This window comes from Pieris rapae, chromosome 2 (genome assembly GCF_905147795.1).
Source record: "Pieris rapae chromosome 2, ilPieRapa1.1, whole genome shotgun sequence".
Classification (NCBI taxonomy): Eukaryota; Metazoa; Arthropoda; class Insecta; order Lepidoptera; family Pieridae; genus Pieris; species Pieris rapae.
Genome location: NC_059510.1, coordinates 11,115,384 through 11,130,454, shown reverse-complemented (window position 1 = coordinate 11,130,454; position 15,071 = coordinate 11,115,384). Strand labels below are relative to the sequence as shown.

Sequence of the window (15,071 nt, the reverse complement as noted above, 5' to 3'; positions counted from 1 at the left end):
AGATAAACAATAAAATGGTGATCCGATTTCTGTATCAAAGCAGTTTTTTTATATATAAGCCTTATGTGCTTGACACACTTCATCTACTTCTTGTAAAAGGCACGCCCATTTCTTTACGGCGTATTCCTTCACCGTACAGAAATATTAGTCTTTTAGTGCAGAGGATTCGAACTTCGAACCCATACCCATACGACAATTGAATTGGATGTATTTGAGCCTCCTGCCAGTTTGCCCCCCTTTCTATAAAAAAATAGGTCTCAGTTTAAATCCCGGATAAAGCTAGCTCTATGTCGTCAGCAAATCTGAAATGATTAAGGTTCAATTTGTTAATACTGATTCCAAAATGCTTCCAGCCCAAGTTCTTGAATATATTTTCTAACACTGCTGTGAAGAGTTTTGGGGAAAGTGGATTGCCTTGCCCAACGCCTTTTGGAACGATAAATTCTTATTTTTGTTGTTCAAGTTGGGCTGTTGCTGTGGTGTTTTTGTAAAATTCTTACATGTATTTTTCTATAATTTGCTTCACAACAAGAATATGGTCGATGGTGAATAATCGGCGAGAAACCCAGCTTGCTATCTCGGTTGGTTTTTTTTAGGTGTTTTGATATTCGCCGGAGTACTATTCCGCTGAAAAATTAATTAGCGTTTTTTCGAAATTTCTACTATCAGGTTAGGTAGGTTTATCATATTCAGAAGTGCGGTCAAGAAAGAACCAATTACGCCAAAAATCATTGTGCGTTGGGGGAGTTTTGCGGTACAATAGACTCCCACAAAATATAAAAAAAGTGCAGACAGTCTAGCAATATTTAAATGAAGACTTAAAGACCATCTATTGAGTGATCCCGATCTACGGAAATGAAAGTCCACCCAATTAAATAATTCATCCTTGAAGTTCTTCAATGACCCACGACGTGATAAATTGTATCTTTAGCATATAAGTTAAATAAAAGAAGAAATGTATTTAAACCCAACGACACAAAAAACAAAACAACAACAAAAATAAAATAATAGCTTTTTTCAACCTCTTTAATTACCAATTCTTAATTATCCTTAGCTAACTTGACGAATATCTCATTATTGTAAAAACATTTTCAAATTATACTTTTTTTTAAAATCTATATTTTATAAATTATAAAAGAACATTTGTTACCATATCTTAACGAACAGTTGATTTAATTATAATAACATTGACTACTTACACTACATTACATTTTCCTAATTTCCGTTCGCGCCCTTTTGTCAAAACGTCAATCTATGACAAACACCTATGCCTAGCGAAAAATTGAAATTTTAAATGGAAATCTTGAATATTTTTGCATAGATCTTTTATTTTTATTATTTAATTTGTTATTAATTACCCGAAAATTCACAAAACATGAACTCTAAAATGAATTTACAGTATTATTCACTTTAAACGTGGAGTATTGAACAAAATATTAATGAATAAAATTGTTCAAAACGAAATAGAATTACGAAAAATAGCCAAAGAATCACCGTTCGCGTAACGCTGGTAAACTCGCAAACGAACTACTGACTGAATACTGCTCTCTCTTGCTACTACACTGTGATACAGACAAAAGGCCTGCAGTGTGCTAAGAGAGGTCTATGAGAGGAATAGAGAAAGAAATCGCCTTGCCTGATCACACTTTTAGTAACGCTTACGTCACGCGTTCGCCAGCTTACTCCCCAAGTCAAGCGTGCGTAAAGAAGTTTCATTTCAATAAAATCTTACAGGTTTTCAACTATCTACAGAAGAATCATAAAACATAATTCCAAGTTTGCTATCTATTATTGAGTCAGTTTTTTAAATCGATATCGGTACTAGAGATTAAATGACGGAGTTTGTGATGTTTTTTTCCTACTCAAAAGTTTCCGCCATTACGTAGAATCTCGGCACGTCGTATAATTATAAAATATGGTGCCACCGTACGTATACAATTTCACGAGTACCAAAATATATCCAAGCAAGGAATTTAAATAATTACAGTAATAGTACTTAGGTCCCTCATGCATAGGCATACCTAATATATCTCTTATTTATTTTATAATGTCCTTAAATTCAGCTGTAAGTTGGAAGCAATTATGTGTATTTGTGCTTGTTCATACTGAAAGAACTGTACAAGTTAGATCCTCTCGCAAGGAGTGAAACAACATGATGACGTGATTATGTTCAACTCAGAGTAGTCAACTTAACAAAAGTTCTGGAACAGATCTGATGGATTTCGAACGTGTTAAATAGTAATCAATATCACTAACACCTCTCAAATACAATTAAAATACTAATGGCCATGAAAAATCTAAAAAAGTTAATTAGTTGGTTTATTATGTGTTTATCACGTGAGAAATTTTGTACATTTAAAAATCGTCGGCTGGGTTTTGTATTCTAACATAATTTAAGCAAAAACATGGACATTCCGCGTCGTAGACTTGGACCTGTTGCAGCCACGCTCATGGGCATTACCTAGAGCTACAGGCAATACAGGGCCAATGTTGAACATTCTGCGCCTCAAAATAGTATCCACCTAGTTCCGAATCCCGTTACTCGATGTCCGAAACCGCTGATATTGACGTGAGGTGAGTGGCGATCGCTCACCTTATTGTTGCCGAATTATGCCTTAACTTTGAATGTTATAATTTCATTTATTTACTGCGTATTTGTTTTTAAATTAAAGTCTTTGAAACTTCCATTGTTTCTAAAAAACATGAAATTTCAATAATTAATAAACATACAAGACGTACAAACTCGTTTAGTTATTTTGTTTCAATATGTACTAATAATTAATAATGCTAATTGTTTTTAAGGTAATTTCCGGCATTATCGAAAAGTTTAGTTGGTATAAATATGCCGCTGAAGATAAGAAATGTTACATCGAGGAATCCTATGACTGCAGTAAAAATGTTTCTTCATTTTGGGATATTACTTCTTTTGTCTCCAGGAATCTTTGGTAAGATAAACTTCATTTAATTTTATCTCTTTTTATACGCAATATTTTGTGGGTTTTGTCCAACAGTCATCCTTAGCGCTGTCTCGTCAATAGTAGCTATTATTATCACATTAATTTTGCAAACAAATTTTCGTTGCATCTTTTAATTTGCTCAGAAGATATCATAGCTTTAAAATAATTCCTCAACAAAATAATTGCAACTCAGACAACGAAGCGCGCGGAACAATGTCCAATAAAATGAAGAATGTTCACAGGCGAAGTGAGCGTTTCGGAAGCTGTAGATGGAGACAGCCGAATAATAGGTGGCCAAGATGCCTCTCCAGGCATGGCTAAATACCAAGTTTCCATTCGTGTTAAAAAACGAAATGAAGATATGCATAATTGCGGGGGGTCTATTATAAACCAACAGTACGTCTTAACTGCCGCGCATTGCATTGTTGGGTGAGTAAATTTTTTCATTCCTTTTCATTCCATTGTAACAGAGCAGTGTTGGCCTAGTGGCTTCAGCGTGTGACTCTCATACCTGAGGTCGTAGGTTCGATCTCCGGCTGTGTACCAATGGACTTTCTATGTGCGCATTTAACATAATATGCTCGAAAGGTGAAGGAAAACATCGTGAGGAAACCGACATGTCTTAGACCCAAAAAGTCGACGACATGTGTCAGGCACTGGAGACTGATCACCTACTTGCCTATTAGATTTAAATATGATCATGAAACAGATTCAAAAATCTGAGGCCAAGACCTAAAAATGGTTGTAACGCTACAGATTTTTTTTAATTTATTCATTCCATTGTATAGAAAAGCTATAATATATAAATTCTCCTCCTTGCTTGCTCACACTGAGTCGTGGTTTGGCAGATGACGTCAAACCGTTTTCATTATCATCTACTTTAATAATTTAAAATGTGTTTATGTTATCTTTTAAAGTGAAACGACGAACTTTAATGATGATATCCTTATAATTTCCAATAATAACTTATAGGTTCCGTCCCGAAGTGGTGTCTTTAGTAGTTGGCAGTCACCAGATCAAATCAGGTGGCCAGCGTTACAAGGTTAAGAAATTGGTGCCTCATGAGAAATTTTCAAAGACCACAGCGAAGAATGACGTAGGCGTCATAGAAGTCGACGGCAGCATCCAATACAACAACAATGTTCAACCAATTGGGTTGGTCAACCACCAGGTATCCGTTGGAACGCAATGTCTTTTGACCGGTTGGGGAAAAATAAACGCCGTGAGTATATTAACTTTGTTATATTCTTCCAACGAGAAATAAATATCGTTTCTCTGGTCGTCTAGTAATATATGTATAGGAATGTAATGTAATGGTGAATGTGGTAAATCACAGAACAGATTTTATCTTATTTTTACTTATGTAACTTAAATGACGTTGTGGTTTATGACATTTTCTTTTGAATTATTGTATCTAAAGGGAGGATAAAACTTGCTGAGTTTTTTGCCCGTTCTTCTCAGAACAAGACCTCCTGGTAGTCTTGCGAACGGATGGCGTAGTTTTGCGCTTTCGCGAATTTTGTAAACGTTTTTGACATTCATAAGCATGCCTTAAGTCGCATCTAAACTGAATAAATAAATTTTGATTTGATTGATTGAATAGTCGGTGAAAAAGTGTAGAAATATGGAACACAATAGTATATTTCATTGCAAAGAGTTCCGACAAATTAGACAGTCGGAACAAGTTGCAATGACGGTTCCGTACGTGTACTGAACAACTATTTTTAATACAGTTGCGAAAAAATTAAGCAATTTAATAAAACTACATTATGCTTTTTTTTTCTTCTCTCCACGCAATAAATTCGTTGTACGACTTTTACATTTCCGGTAAAATGTTCTCCGAAGCATTTTGATCAATTACTTAAATTGAGTTCGGGTGGGTGAGTACTCATTTTGTGCAATAAACAACTAAACTCCCAATATTTTTTTTAAACGCCAACATTAAAATAATATAAGCAGAGTTTTTTTATTTGTTTTCTTCAGCCATTGCGGGTGGGCAAAGGGAACTATGCCCATACAGCCAAGTCTTCAGTAGAAGTTTTTAATTGATATGAAATGAAAAGAAAGCTAACGTACGCCGTCGTCTTAGCGTCGTCAGCGTACGAGGCGTAGAGCAGACTGCCTATCTTCTAGCTGACTGTAAACTTCTCTAAATTGTTTCTAAAATCGAGAAAACATTTAGTTTAATCCGTCTTCGTAACAATATATCAAAGTTATATTCATCATTAACAATAAAAGGAGTTACAATTTAATTTTAAAAAGTTATTATTTTAACATTTTTAATACATGTTGATTAATATTACAGGAAAAGAACATTTTTCCAAACAATCTTCAAATGTTGTATTTCAATACTATAAGTAATAACGAATGCACTCAACGACTGTTACGCACGCCTTCTAAGAAATTTATGCCTATCGATAAGGGACAAATCTGTGCTAAGCGCCCGAACCACAAAGGGACATGCCAAGTAAGTAAAGTAACAATAAAACTGTGAAATATGACTCGGTGGACGTTACAGAGAGAGATAATATTTTCATTTCAACGTATTTAAAAAAATATGTCAAAAGAGCAAGTATCGGGGTTTTTTAAATTCGAAAATCAGTGACATGTTTTAGAAGTAGAAGACCGATCACTTACAAACGACGCGTTTGTTTTTATATTTTAATTGTTATTTGATTTCTCTTACAGGGTGATTCCGGTGGGCCCCTGGTTATTAAAGAAGGAAACAATTTTGTTCAAATTGGAATCGTGTCCTGGGGAATTCCTTGTGGCTACAACTATCCTGACGTATTTGCTTCAGTCTTTGGCATTCTTTTAGACTTTTCCAGCCTTGGCTTGAAATTGAAATATTAAGTCTAAATTAAAAATGGCCACCAAATTATTAAAAATACCAATATAATATAAATACATAATATACCATATCAATTTGTAAAAATACGTACTCATATTTTAAATTGTGAAAACTGAATCCGAACAAACTGACCACAGAGCATTGATTTCATATGTATATAATAGTAACTATAAAAATAATAATAGAGAAGCAATAAAGGGTAATAAATTTTACAATTCCAGTAATGGGTTTCGAAAGTATTTCTTAAACCGAAACTAAACTAGTTTATAATAAAACATATTTATTTAGGGTATTGTGTTCTAAATATTTCCAAAAAATTGATGTAGAGTTGTCATAACAACTATAATAATATATGTATATAGTAGCTTACCTTTAATTTAATTTTTGATAATTTTTGTTTTAAACATTTTATAAAAGTGCCCTCTGTGTCTTAGTTGTTTTACTAAGTTGTTCTAAACTCTACAGTCCAATTGTCTGAACTTCAATTAAAAAAAATGAATTTATTTATTTTTATCTGTATTTAAGTTGTTGATTCATTTGAAAATTCTTGTGGTAAATCTCTTAATGTCTATAAATATATAACACAAAGTCGTCTTATTTACGCCACTGACAACTTAAGATAGGCTGAACTGATGTTAGTTATCTGTTTTTATATGGATTCTACTCCGCTCCGAGAATGAGTAATAAAATATATATATATATCGGACAATGAACAATAAATAAATTTAAAAAATGCAAACTACATGTGGTGCCATCTATTGACAAAACTACGCAAGGCAAAATGGATATCAGACGGGACTTACAGTTGGCCAACTTCAGTATATTTTAATTAATGTTTATTATATATTATAAATAAATTTCTGTATTTGCGAAAACTGTTATATTAATGTTATTATCTTAATAAAATCATAAAATAAGCTTAACTAAAGCGGCGGAATGAAGTAAGCCGGACCGGCTAGGAATTAATAGTCTGAGAAATGCTGATTCTTGATGTTACAAACGACTATCGCCGAAACGGCTTTTGTGATGCAGCAGAAGTATAAGTTATTAACTTACTCATGTGATAACTTTCAACGATTAAGTTTATACGCAGAGCGAAATGAATTGTTTTTCCGTCTAGCACCTAAATCTTGTGTCCCTACATGACACCTTATCATAACGCGTTTTTCATTAATAACATTTTTCGTATACATCCGTGACATCCTTGCAGTAATGGACAGTTCGCTGTTGTAGTCTTCAATAGTTTTTCTGGTTCAATCAAGATTTCTTAATCTGGGTGACTCTGGTGGACCCTTCATCAGTGATGGTGTACAAGTTGGCATGTCTAGGGGATGCTAAGGGGAAAGGTGATTTTTTACAATTTTTGCAATAACATAAAAAAATACATACAACCCTTAACTTTCACCGCTCTAGAGTGAACTTTAACCTAGGTCTAAAATCTCCAATATTTTCCAAGTTCCTTCTATCAAAACCAACCTAGGAAATCAGGCACCTCCCGTTCGAATTCTTTACAACTTTAACGGATTGAACACAGCTTATCCGGAGCTGGATATATTCGATAGTGGGCTGATCGGTTTTAGAAAAAGCATTGTTCGGTACCTTTCTCAAACCTAATTCGCTGTTTTGCTGATGATTTATTTTCTCTACTTTAAGTACCAACATTTGGTAAATTAATTTTATTTTATTTTATTCTGTAATTTTCTTATCTTGTTTATATTTTTTATTGTATTTTTATGATTCCTATTTTTAGCAAAACTTATGTTTACATAATATGTTGTTAATGATAATGTTATTAAATATAATATTAATTATATTGTCGTACATATTAGTTAGAAGATTTTATAAAATTATCAGTAGATTTCGTAATATGTATGATGTTGTAGACTTAATAAATAAATAAACTTCTATTTTGTATTAGTTACTTAAAAGCTTGTGCGATTAACTCTGAGCTTCATATTAAAGTTTTCATTGCGGAAAACCGAAAAGTTTCTGTGGTAGCATAGCAATATGTTACGCGTTGGTATGTACTTAGAATCCTTTTGGATACTAATAATAGTCTCGTGGCGTTAAAACCTTAAGTGGCCTGACTTTGCATCCGTATGGAAAAGTCATACTTCTGCGACTGTGTAATGTCGTCGATTGCCACGTCATACCATACCTATCGACAATTATCTTTACCGTCCGAGCAGGTATTTATTGCCAAGATTTGAACGTACGATCTTAGGGTTAACAAAACTAGCAGGCAAAACTACTACTTTACCGTTTTGGCAATTTTAAACCCTACATTGAGGAATATTTTTCAAACGAAAAACCGAGTTAAATAAAATAAAAAAATATTTATTCAAAATATTTTATTTCCTAATTTTACTTATCTATCATCTACACACTACTACTACACTATAATATCTACATACACTGAAGAACAAATTATAACAACTTACACAACTCACAAATTTAACCCTATATATAATGGAACTAATTTAATTCCCGTTTTAAATAAGTGATGATTTGTATTACGGTTTTGTAAAAGCGTCGCACAGTCGGCAACCGCTGTCCTTGTCTGACAAATGAGGTACGCTCTAACTCTCTTTCACTCTACCTCAAATATTTATGATCTTTAACCGCCAGCAACCCTCATTTGCGGCCAGATATAATTAGGCACCCTTATATGAAAATTAATAGAAAAAAATTAGCTTCAATTTGACATATAATTAATAGATATCCGTTATAAACGTATAAATATATCGAAATCATACCTGTTTACACTTGGCTGCAAAGAGGTGCGGCCATGTGCGCAACGGCAACCGTGATTTTTTAGAATCTTCATATTAATTACCGTGATGTAGACGTTATTTTATTTAAAAATTAAATGAACGTAATCTTTTACCAAAAATCAATTCAAAATAATTTAATTAAAAATATTGGCGGCCAAATTTTGATAGGCAACCTAGTAAATATATATTCTCCTAATTATAAATAAACATAAAAATTTGGTTTTAAACAAAAACTCGATGAACGCACCAATCCTGCAGTGGGATCTCGGACTAAAAAGAGATCGAGTGAAACGCTTCTTATATAGCCACTTGAGCACTATTGCCTTCGAAAATAAAACTTGAAGACTGATGAGAAACTTTATGTATTCACATTTTTCAAAGATTATAAATTTGTTATATTTATCAAATTATTTACGAGGAAGAGGTTATTAAGCAGAGTGCCACGAATAATTTATTAGACACTGGGTGACCTATCAGGGAACATTGCCAATTTAATATATCTACTCTTTTTATTTGGTAATTGGGCCAGCTTTACCATCGTCCTATGGGGACTCATTTTCCTAAATTTACCACATTAGAATATCAGTATGGAAATAACCCCTGAAATGTCAAAGTTGAGACTTTTCTAATGTAGTCTCCATAAAAGCTCAAAGTTATAAATGAAAAATTCACCAAATTACAATTCTTTGATTTTAAATGTTTGAATCAATTTAACTGTGATCCAAAAAATATCAATGCGTTGAATAAAATTTTCTAAATTATAAACTTTGAAGTTCTTAATACATTAATTAGAATTAAACTTTTAAGATATATAATTGTAGGCAACGATCCTTTTTGACTATACCTCACGTATTAATTTTGGCAACCAAGACAAGCTACAGATAATAATACAAAGGGAGAAAAAAATTTAAACACCTATATTATATACTATGGGTATTATACTGCGATTGAGGTATTTCCGACATCGAATCGTTTTTCAAAGGCTGGCAATACGAGCCTTCTGGCATTGTGAGTGTCTATTAGCGGAAATAAACAATGAAAAAAAGTATAAAAAAGAAGTATACAATGTATAAATTTGGCCCGTTTGCCCATTAAAAAATAATAATAGTAAAAATATGTTTATTATGGAAGATAAGATAGACAGGTATTACTCATCCCACGTCATTAAATTTAAACCTGTAGGCATACTCATCGGCAAAAAAGACATACATTAATTAATACAAAGTTAATTCAAAGACATACACACTGATAAATTAGTTAATATTTTGTCCTTATGAGAAGGCACATATTCACTTTCCATCGCTTTCGTTTACTTTTCTCTTGTAACTGTTTATATTGTCAAACAATTACGTCAATTGTCAAGTCACATATCACTAAAAACAGGTTGGTAACCAACGTTTCAGAAAATTCATTTATGTTTCGTGACTTCTGTCGTGTTAACAGAAAGCTTAGAATTCAAAAAAGCATATTTTCAAAAAACAAACTTCAGAGTCATAATATTTGCTTTATATTGGTTGCTTTTAATAAGTTTACCAAAGTTTCGTCTTTAGCTGTCGGGCATTCAATTTCGTAGTGTAACACTTTATAATGTAAAGCTAATTATTCGTGATTGACCGTAATCACACATTTTAATTCATTAAAAGAGGCAATTAATTAGTTCCATTAGATTTAAGGTTTAATTTGTCTGATACTTCAAAGAAATACTCAACGTTCTCCAGTGTATGTAGATTAATAAGTTAAAATAGTTTTAAGGAAATAAAATATTTTGAATAAATATTTTTTATTTTATTTAACTCAATATTTAGTTTAAAAAAGATTTCTCAAATTAATGCAAAGTATAAAAGTGCCAAAACGTATCCCGTAGGAGTTTCAAATCCCGGCACTGAAATTTTTTATTTCTATGTGCGCAATACTCCTCGGCCTGTGAAGATAATTGTCGAAAAGAAACTGGCGTGTCGTGGCATGGCAATCGACGACAGTATTTAGTCGCAAAACTATGACTCTTCTATAACAACAAACAAAATATCTTTATTCATATAGGTAAGCAAGTACACTAATTATGAACGTCAAAAAAATTTAAATGTAAATTTACATTTACAACCAGTTCGCAAGTCATGGCGGAAAGTTTCTTGCCCGCCCTCTAGGCGGTCTTTTCAATCGCCAAGCTTTAACACTTTTAATATAAGATATACAAAATATTGAAAAAAACATATGCAAACTAAGGCCAACGCCCAAGAGTTGTAACTCTGCCACTGGCTAGAGGCCAGTGCATTAGCATCCAAAAGGATCTGAAATGAGAGGCAATAATATTTAAAACATATATATATACATAATAACATTTCATGTTATTACATGTACACAAGTATAAGAGAGATAAATTGTTCACATCATGGTCACAAAACACGCCGACTCCATCATATGATTCTTCCCAGGCGTTAAATATATGCGAAATCGACTTCACACCGGCATCGATTGTGGAGCGTCCCTTAGTAAAACCATACTGTTTTTTATGTAAGAGTTTATTTTTATTAAAATGTAAAGAAAATTGGTCTAGCATAATCATTACAAAAACTTTGCTCAACGCCTGGGAAATCTGTCTGATACTTCAAAGAAATACCAACTAAATGTTTTCCAGTTGTTAAAATAGATTTGAGGAAATATTTTTTTTGTATGAACGGTCCCTTTTAGTATTGGAAGACCATATCATTTCAGTTAAATAGACTTGAAATTGTAACATCCATTTTTATTTACAAAACAAAACTATAACTATTAATTTGAAATGTAATTATTTATCCATTTCACGTAACAGTATACCCTTGTATAAACATCAGGTTTCCCCTTAGCACAAGGAACACCCCATGATACGATGCCAACTTGTACACCACCACTAATGAGGGGTCCACCAGAATCTCCCTGCAGAAGAAACGTTGATTAAACGATAAAACTTTTGAAAACAAAATTTAAAACGAACTGTCTATAACTGCAAGGACAGTTCGCGGATGCAACACGCAAAATGTAAATAAATGCGTTATGATAAGATAGTCATGTGAGGATAGAATTTTATTTATATAGGATCGTGTCTGAAACGTAACTTATGAAAGCATACAGAAATTTTGTTGAAACCAACAATATTATCTACAAGACACGAAAACACCGTTATGCAGAAATCTTTTTGATTTCTCTGTAAAGGGCATATGTATAAAATGACTTACCAGTGGCTGGACCACTGGTAAGTTGGTAAGGTACATAATCAAGAATGCACTCTGCGCCCTCTGTAACTCCCAATAGCGATCACGACGTTTTTGTATGCCATGAAGTCTCTCTAATAATTGACAAAATTCAATTCAACCTTGTGTTAAAAACAGACAAAGTTAGCAAATGATATGCATAGATGGCGCAATAATAAAATTAATATCTTCTTATCGCTTTACTGAGAGTTAATTACTTACTTTACACGTTCCCTTTCTTTCCTTATTTAATGTGCAAAGTTGTTTGTCAATAATTGGAAGAAATTTCTTAGATACGTTATCAAGCCTTCTATTGCACTCTTCCACATATATTGTTGTTAAATTATAGACCACTTGAAGGTTTTCAGGAGCCACCTGTGACTGAAATGATTCAACAAATGCTTTATTTTAATTGTATTAGTGAGTTCTCTTATCAATGCCAAATAAATGACCATTCTGATTTGTTTTCTAATAAGTTTTGGGAGTGCATTTGCCACTCCCAAAACATAGTATTGGGACATTTTAATTGTCGAAACACCATCAAAACAAATGAAATGACATTTTTTTATAATAAACAATACCTTAAAAGAATTCGTTTTATTTGAACAATCTGTGACCAGAATTCCAATTCACTGCGGTGAACCACAATCAATTGAAACGTATCATCATTTCGATATGGTATATATAAAATTATTATACAGATTAGAATAGAATATATTACTCTTTGGTCGAATTTTATATAACGAAACTTTCGCACATCAGTCTTACCCCATCCCTTAAGTGTGCACATTGCACCAGCGCCTATATCACTCGTTGGTAGCTTTATTGGTTGAATGTTAGTATCAAACTTGATAGAACCAACGATCTTAAGAAGTGAGATGTCATTCTTCAATGTATTTGCATTGTAATCCTCGTGGGTGACGATGGAATTTACGTCGTACGAGTTTCCACCAGAAGTGCGTTTGTTAGTTCCTACCATTACTTGGACAGTGTGGGTTGGGACTCTAAAAAAGCAAACTACTATATATATGTATTTCGAGCATAAACACATTATATACTATTCACATAACTCGAAGTTGACGATAAGCGAGGATATAGGGGGAACACAAATAAGCCTCTCTCAACAGCCCTTAAAGTTCTAAAAGCCATTCTACTAAAATGGCCTAGGTATACAACTGTTAAGGGAATTTCACCAGTTCCTTCACTAAAATTATTAACTTTTATTTAATACCTGAAGGTGCAATGAGCAGCAGTTAAAATCCATTTCTGAGTTAGGATCGTGCCACCACAGATATGCATTGTTTCTGTGAGTCCCTCGAAAAGAAAACGTCTGATTGATGCTATATAAGGGGCAGAGCTATCAGCTGCGTCCTCCCCACCAATAACGCGGGAATCCAGATCGTTATTTGTTTCACCTTCAAAAAGAGGTAATCTATTCATAATTAAAATCTATACTTTTTCAGACAGCAAGACATGACGAATCCTTCACTGGTGCAATAATCCGTCTTATTTGACCAGTCCAATCAACGTCTTTTGTAGTGGTGCCTTGCTGTTGCTTACAGTCTAATAGAAAGGTCTCATGACTTTAAACTTTTGTACCTACTGATGTTTCAAAGTCAAAAAGTCATTTATTTATGTTGGTAACACAATGTACACTTATGGACGTCAAAAAAGTAATATACATTAAAGCTTCTAATTTTACACTGACGGCCAATTCTCAAATTCCTTAATTTGATAATTGGCCGCGTAGAACGGAAGAGGAGAAAATGGCAATAAACTCTCCGCACTCTTTTTAATCACCCAGTTTTTTTTACACAACGTTTGTAAGGATCTGCAAACATTACACCATGTTCTAAGTAATAAACAATAATATTGTAATTTAAAAACAAAGATTTGTCAATCAGAGGATTGTCAGCAGGAGGCATGGTGAAATAGGAGCTCTCACATTTACAAGTTTCGTTCTGTGGGTGAAATTCCAACAACTAAGCATCTAGAAGTATGAGAGTGAAGAATAACATTGGGTTTCCAGCATCGAATCGCTCAGAATAATATCCTAGGGAGGTCAACTCTGCGCTCTAAAACTTCACATCGACCTATCCGTAGAACAGAGTTCCATCTGCAGAATTGATAGTTTTCAGTAGAGGCTAGAGAAGTTGTTGACTTGTGTAATTCTTAAACAGTGAGACTTGAGATTTTGATTTTTTGGTATGATATGACAACACCCCAGCCTAGTTAAATGCTATGTAGTGTATATTTCTTATCCTCTTATTTCACTAATGTATACAAATATTGTTTATCCTATTTTAAAAGAGTAAGTGCGGAGGTTCTTGTTTATTCTTCTCCACATGAAACTATCTTTAAGGGCAACTAGAATCATCTTTATATATTATTTAACGTTCAAAAGTGCTATTTGGATTTCTAAATGGAATAAATGATTTGACTTTGACTTTGAAAACAGAGGAGGGGAAAATGTTAAAAGGAATTTAGTATAGTGGGAAAATTTATAATGAGCGGTATGTGACTTAAACAATGAAGGCTATCGCTGACATCAAAATCTTTTATAATTGTATAACTTTTGTTATGATATGTGATACTTTGAGTTGTATTTTATTTGTCGAAATTATGATTTATCATGCACGAGCACCTACTATTGCGATATTTCTATTCAAACAAAAGCGTAAAACAAACCGGCAACGTCACATCTACTGGCGTCACTCAGAATGTATTACATACAAATTGTTTTTTGTAAATACGAATAAAAATTATTGTGACCTTGTCGGCTTGTTTTTAAATTTTGTAAATCGTTTATGATCCTCGAATCCTGATAATTCTCCTATAGACAGGAAATACTAGTATGTTGACAACGAAACAAACGATAACCTGAACAATGACTCAAAAGCGTAACCTGAATTATACGAAACACAGGACCTGCAAATAAATATTTTTTGAAGACATTTTTGACGTGATAACGATGTGATATAATTCGATGGTGCTTCAACCCTTAATCCTAACCTGCGAGTTCTGTATCAAAGCAGTTTTTTTTATTTAGTAGCCTTATGTGCTTGACACACTCCATCTACTTATTGTGTAAAAGGCACGCACATTTCTTTACAGCGCAGAAAGTCTTTTAGTGCAAAGGGTTCAAACCTATACACATACGACAATAGAATTGGATGTTTATCCATAATATGTTATTAAATATTATAGGATAATCGAAAAGGTACAGAAGAATTTCCTGAAAACTTTTTGTAAAGTAGAACCC

At 33.2% G+C, this 15,071-nt stretch overlaps 2 protein-coding genes across 2 annotated transcripts; one reads left to right on the top strand and one right to left on the bottom strand.

The window, feature by feature from the left end:
• Positions 1–2,827: 2,827 nt before the first annotated feature.
• Positions 2,828–5,810, top strand: LOC123690087 (chymotrypsin-2-like). The gene is made up of 5 exons (XM_045632783.1): positions 2,828–2,945; positions 3,200–3,386; positions 3,930–4,179; positions 5,263–5,424; positions 5,646–5,810. Exons 1-5 carry the CDS (start codon positions 2,843–2,845, stop codon positions 5,808–5,810), a joined length of 867 nt encoding a protein of 288 aa, XP_045488739.1. The 5' UTR covers positions 2,828–2,842.
• A 5,525-nt stretch (positions 5,811–11,335) lies between these two features.
• LOC111003167 (chymotrypsin-1-like) lies at positions 11,336–13,249 on the bottom strand. The gene is made up of 4 exons (XM_045632782.1): positions 13,041–13,249; positions 12,567–12,813; positions 12,032–12,190; positions 11,336–11,495 (listed from the first exon to the last, which is right to left on the bottom strand). The coding sequence occupies exons 1-4, from the start codon at positions 13,247–13,249 to the stop codon at positions 11,352–11,354; spliced, it is 759 nt and encodes a 252-aa protein (XP_045488738.1). The 3' UTR covers positions 11,336–11,351.
• Positions 13,250–15,071: the final 1,822 nt, after the last annotated feature.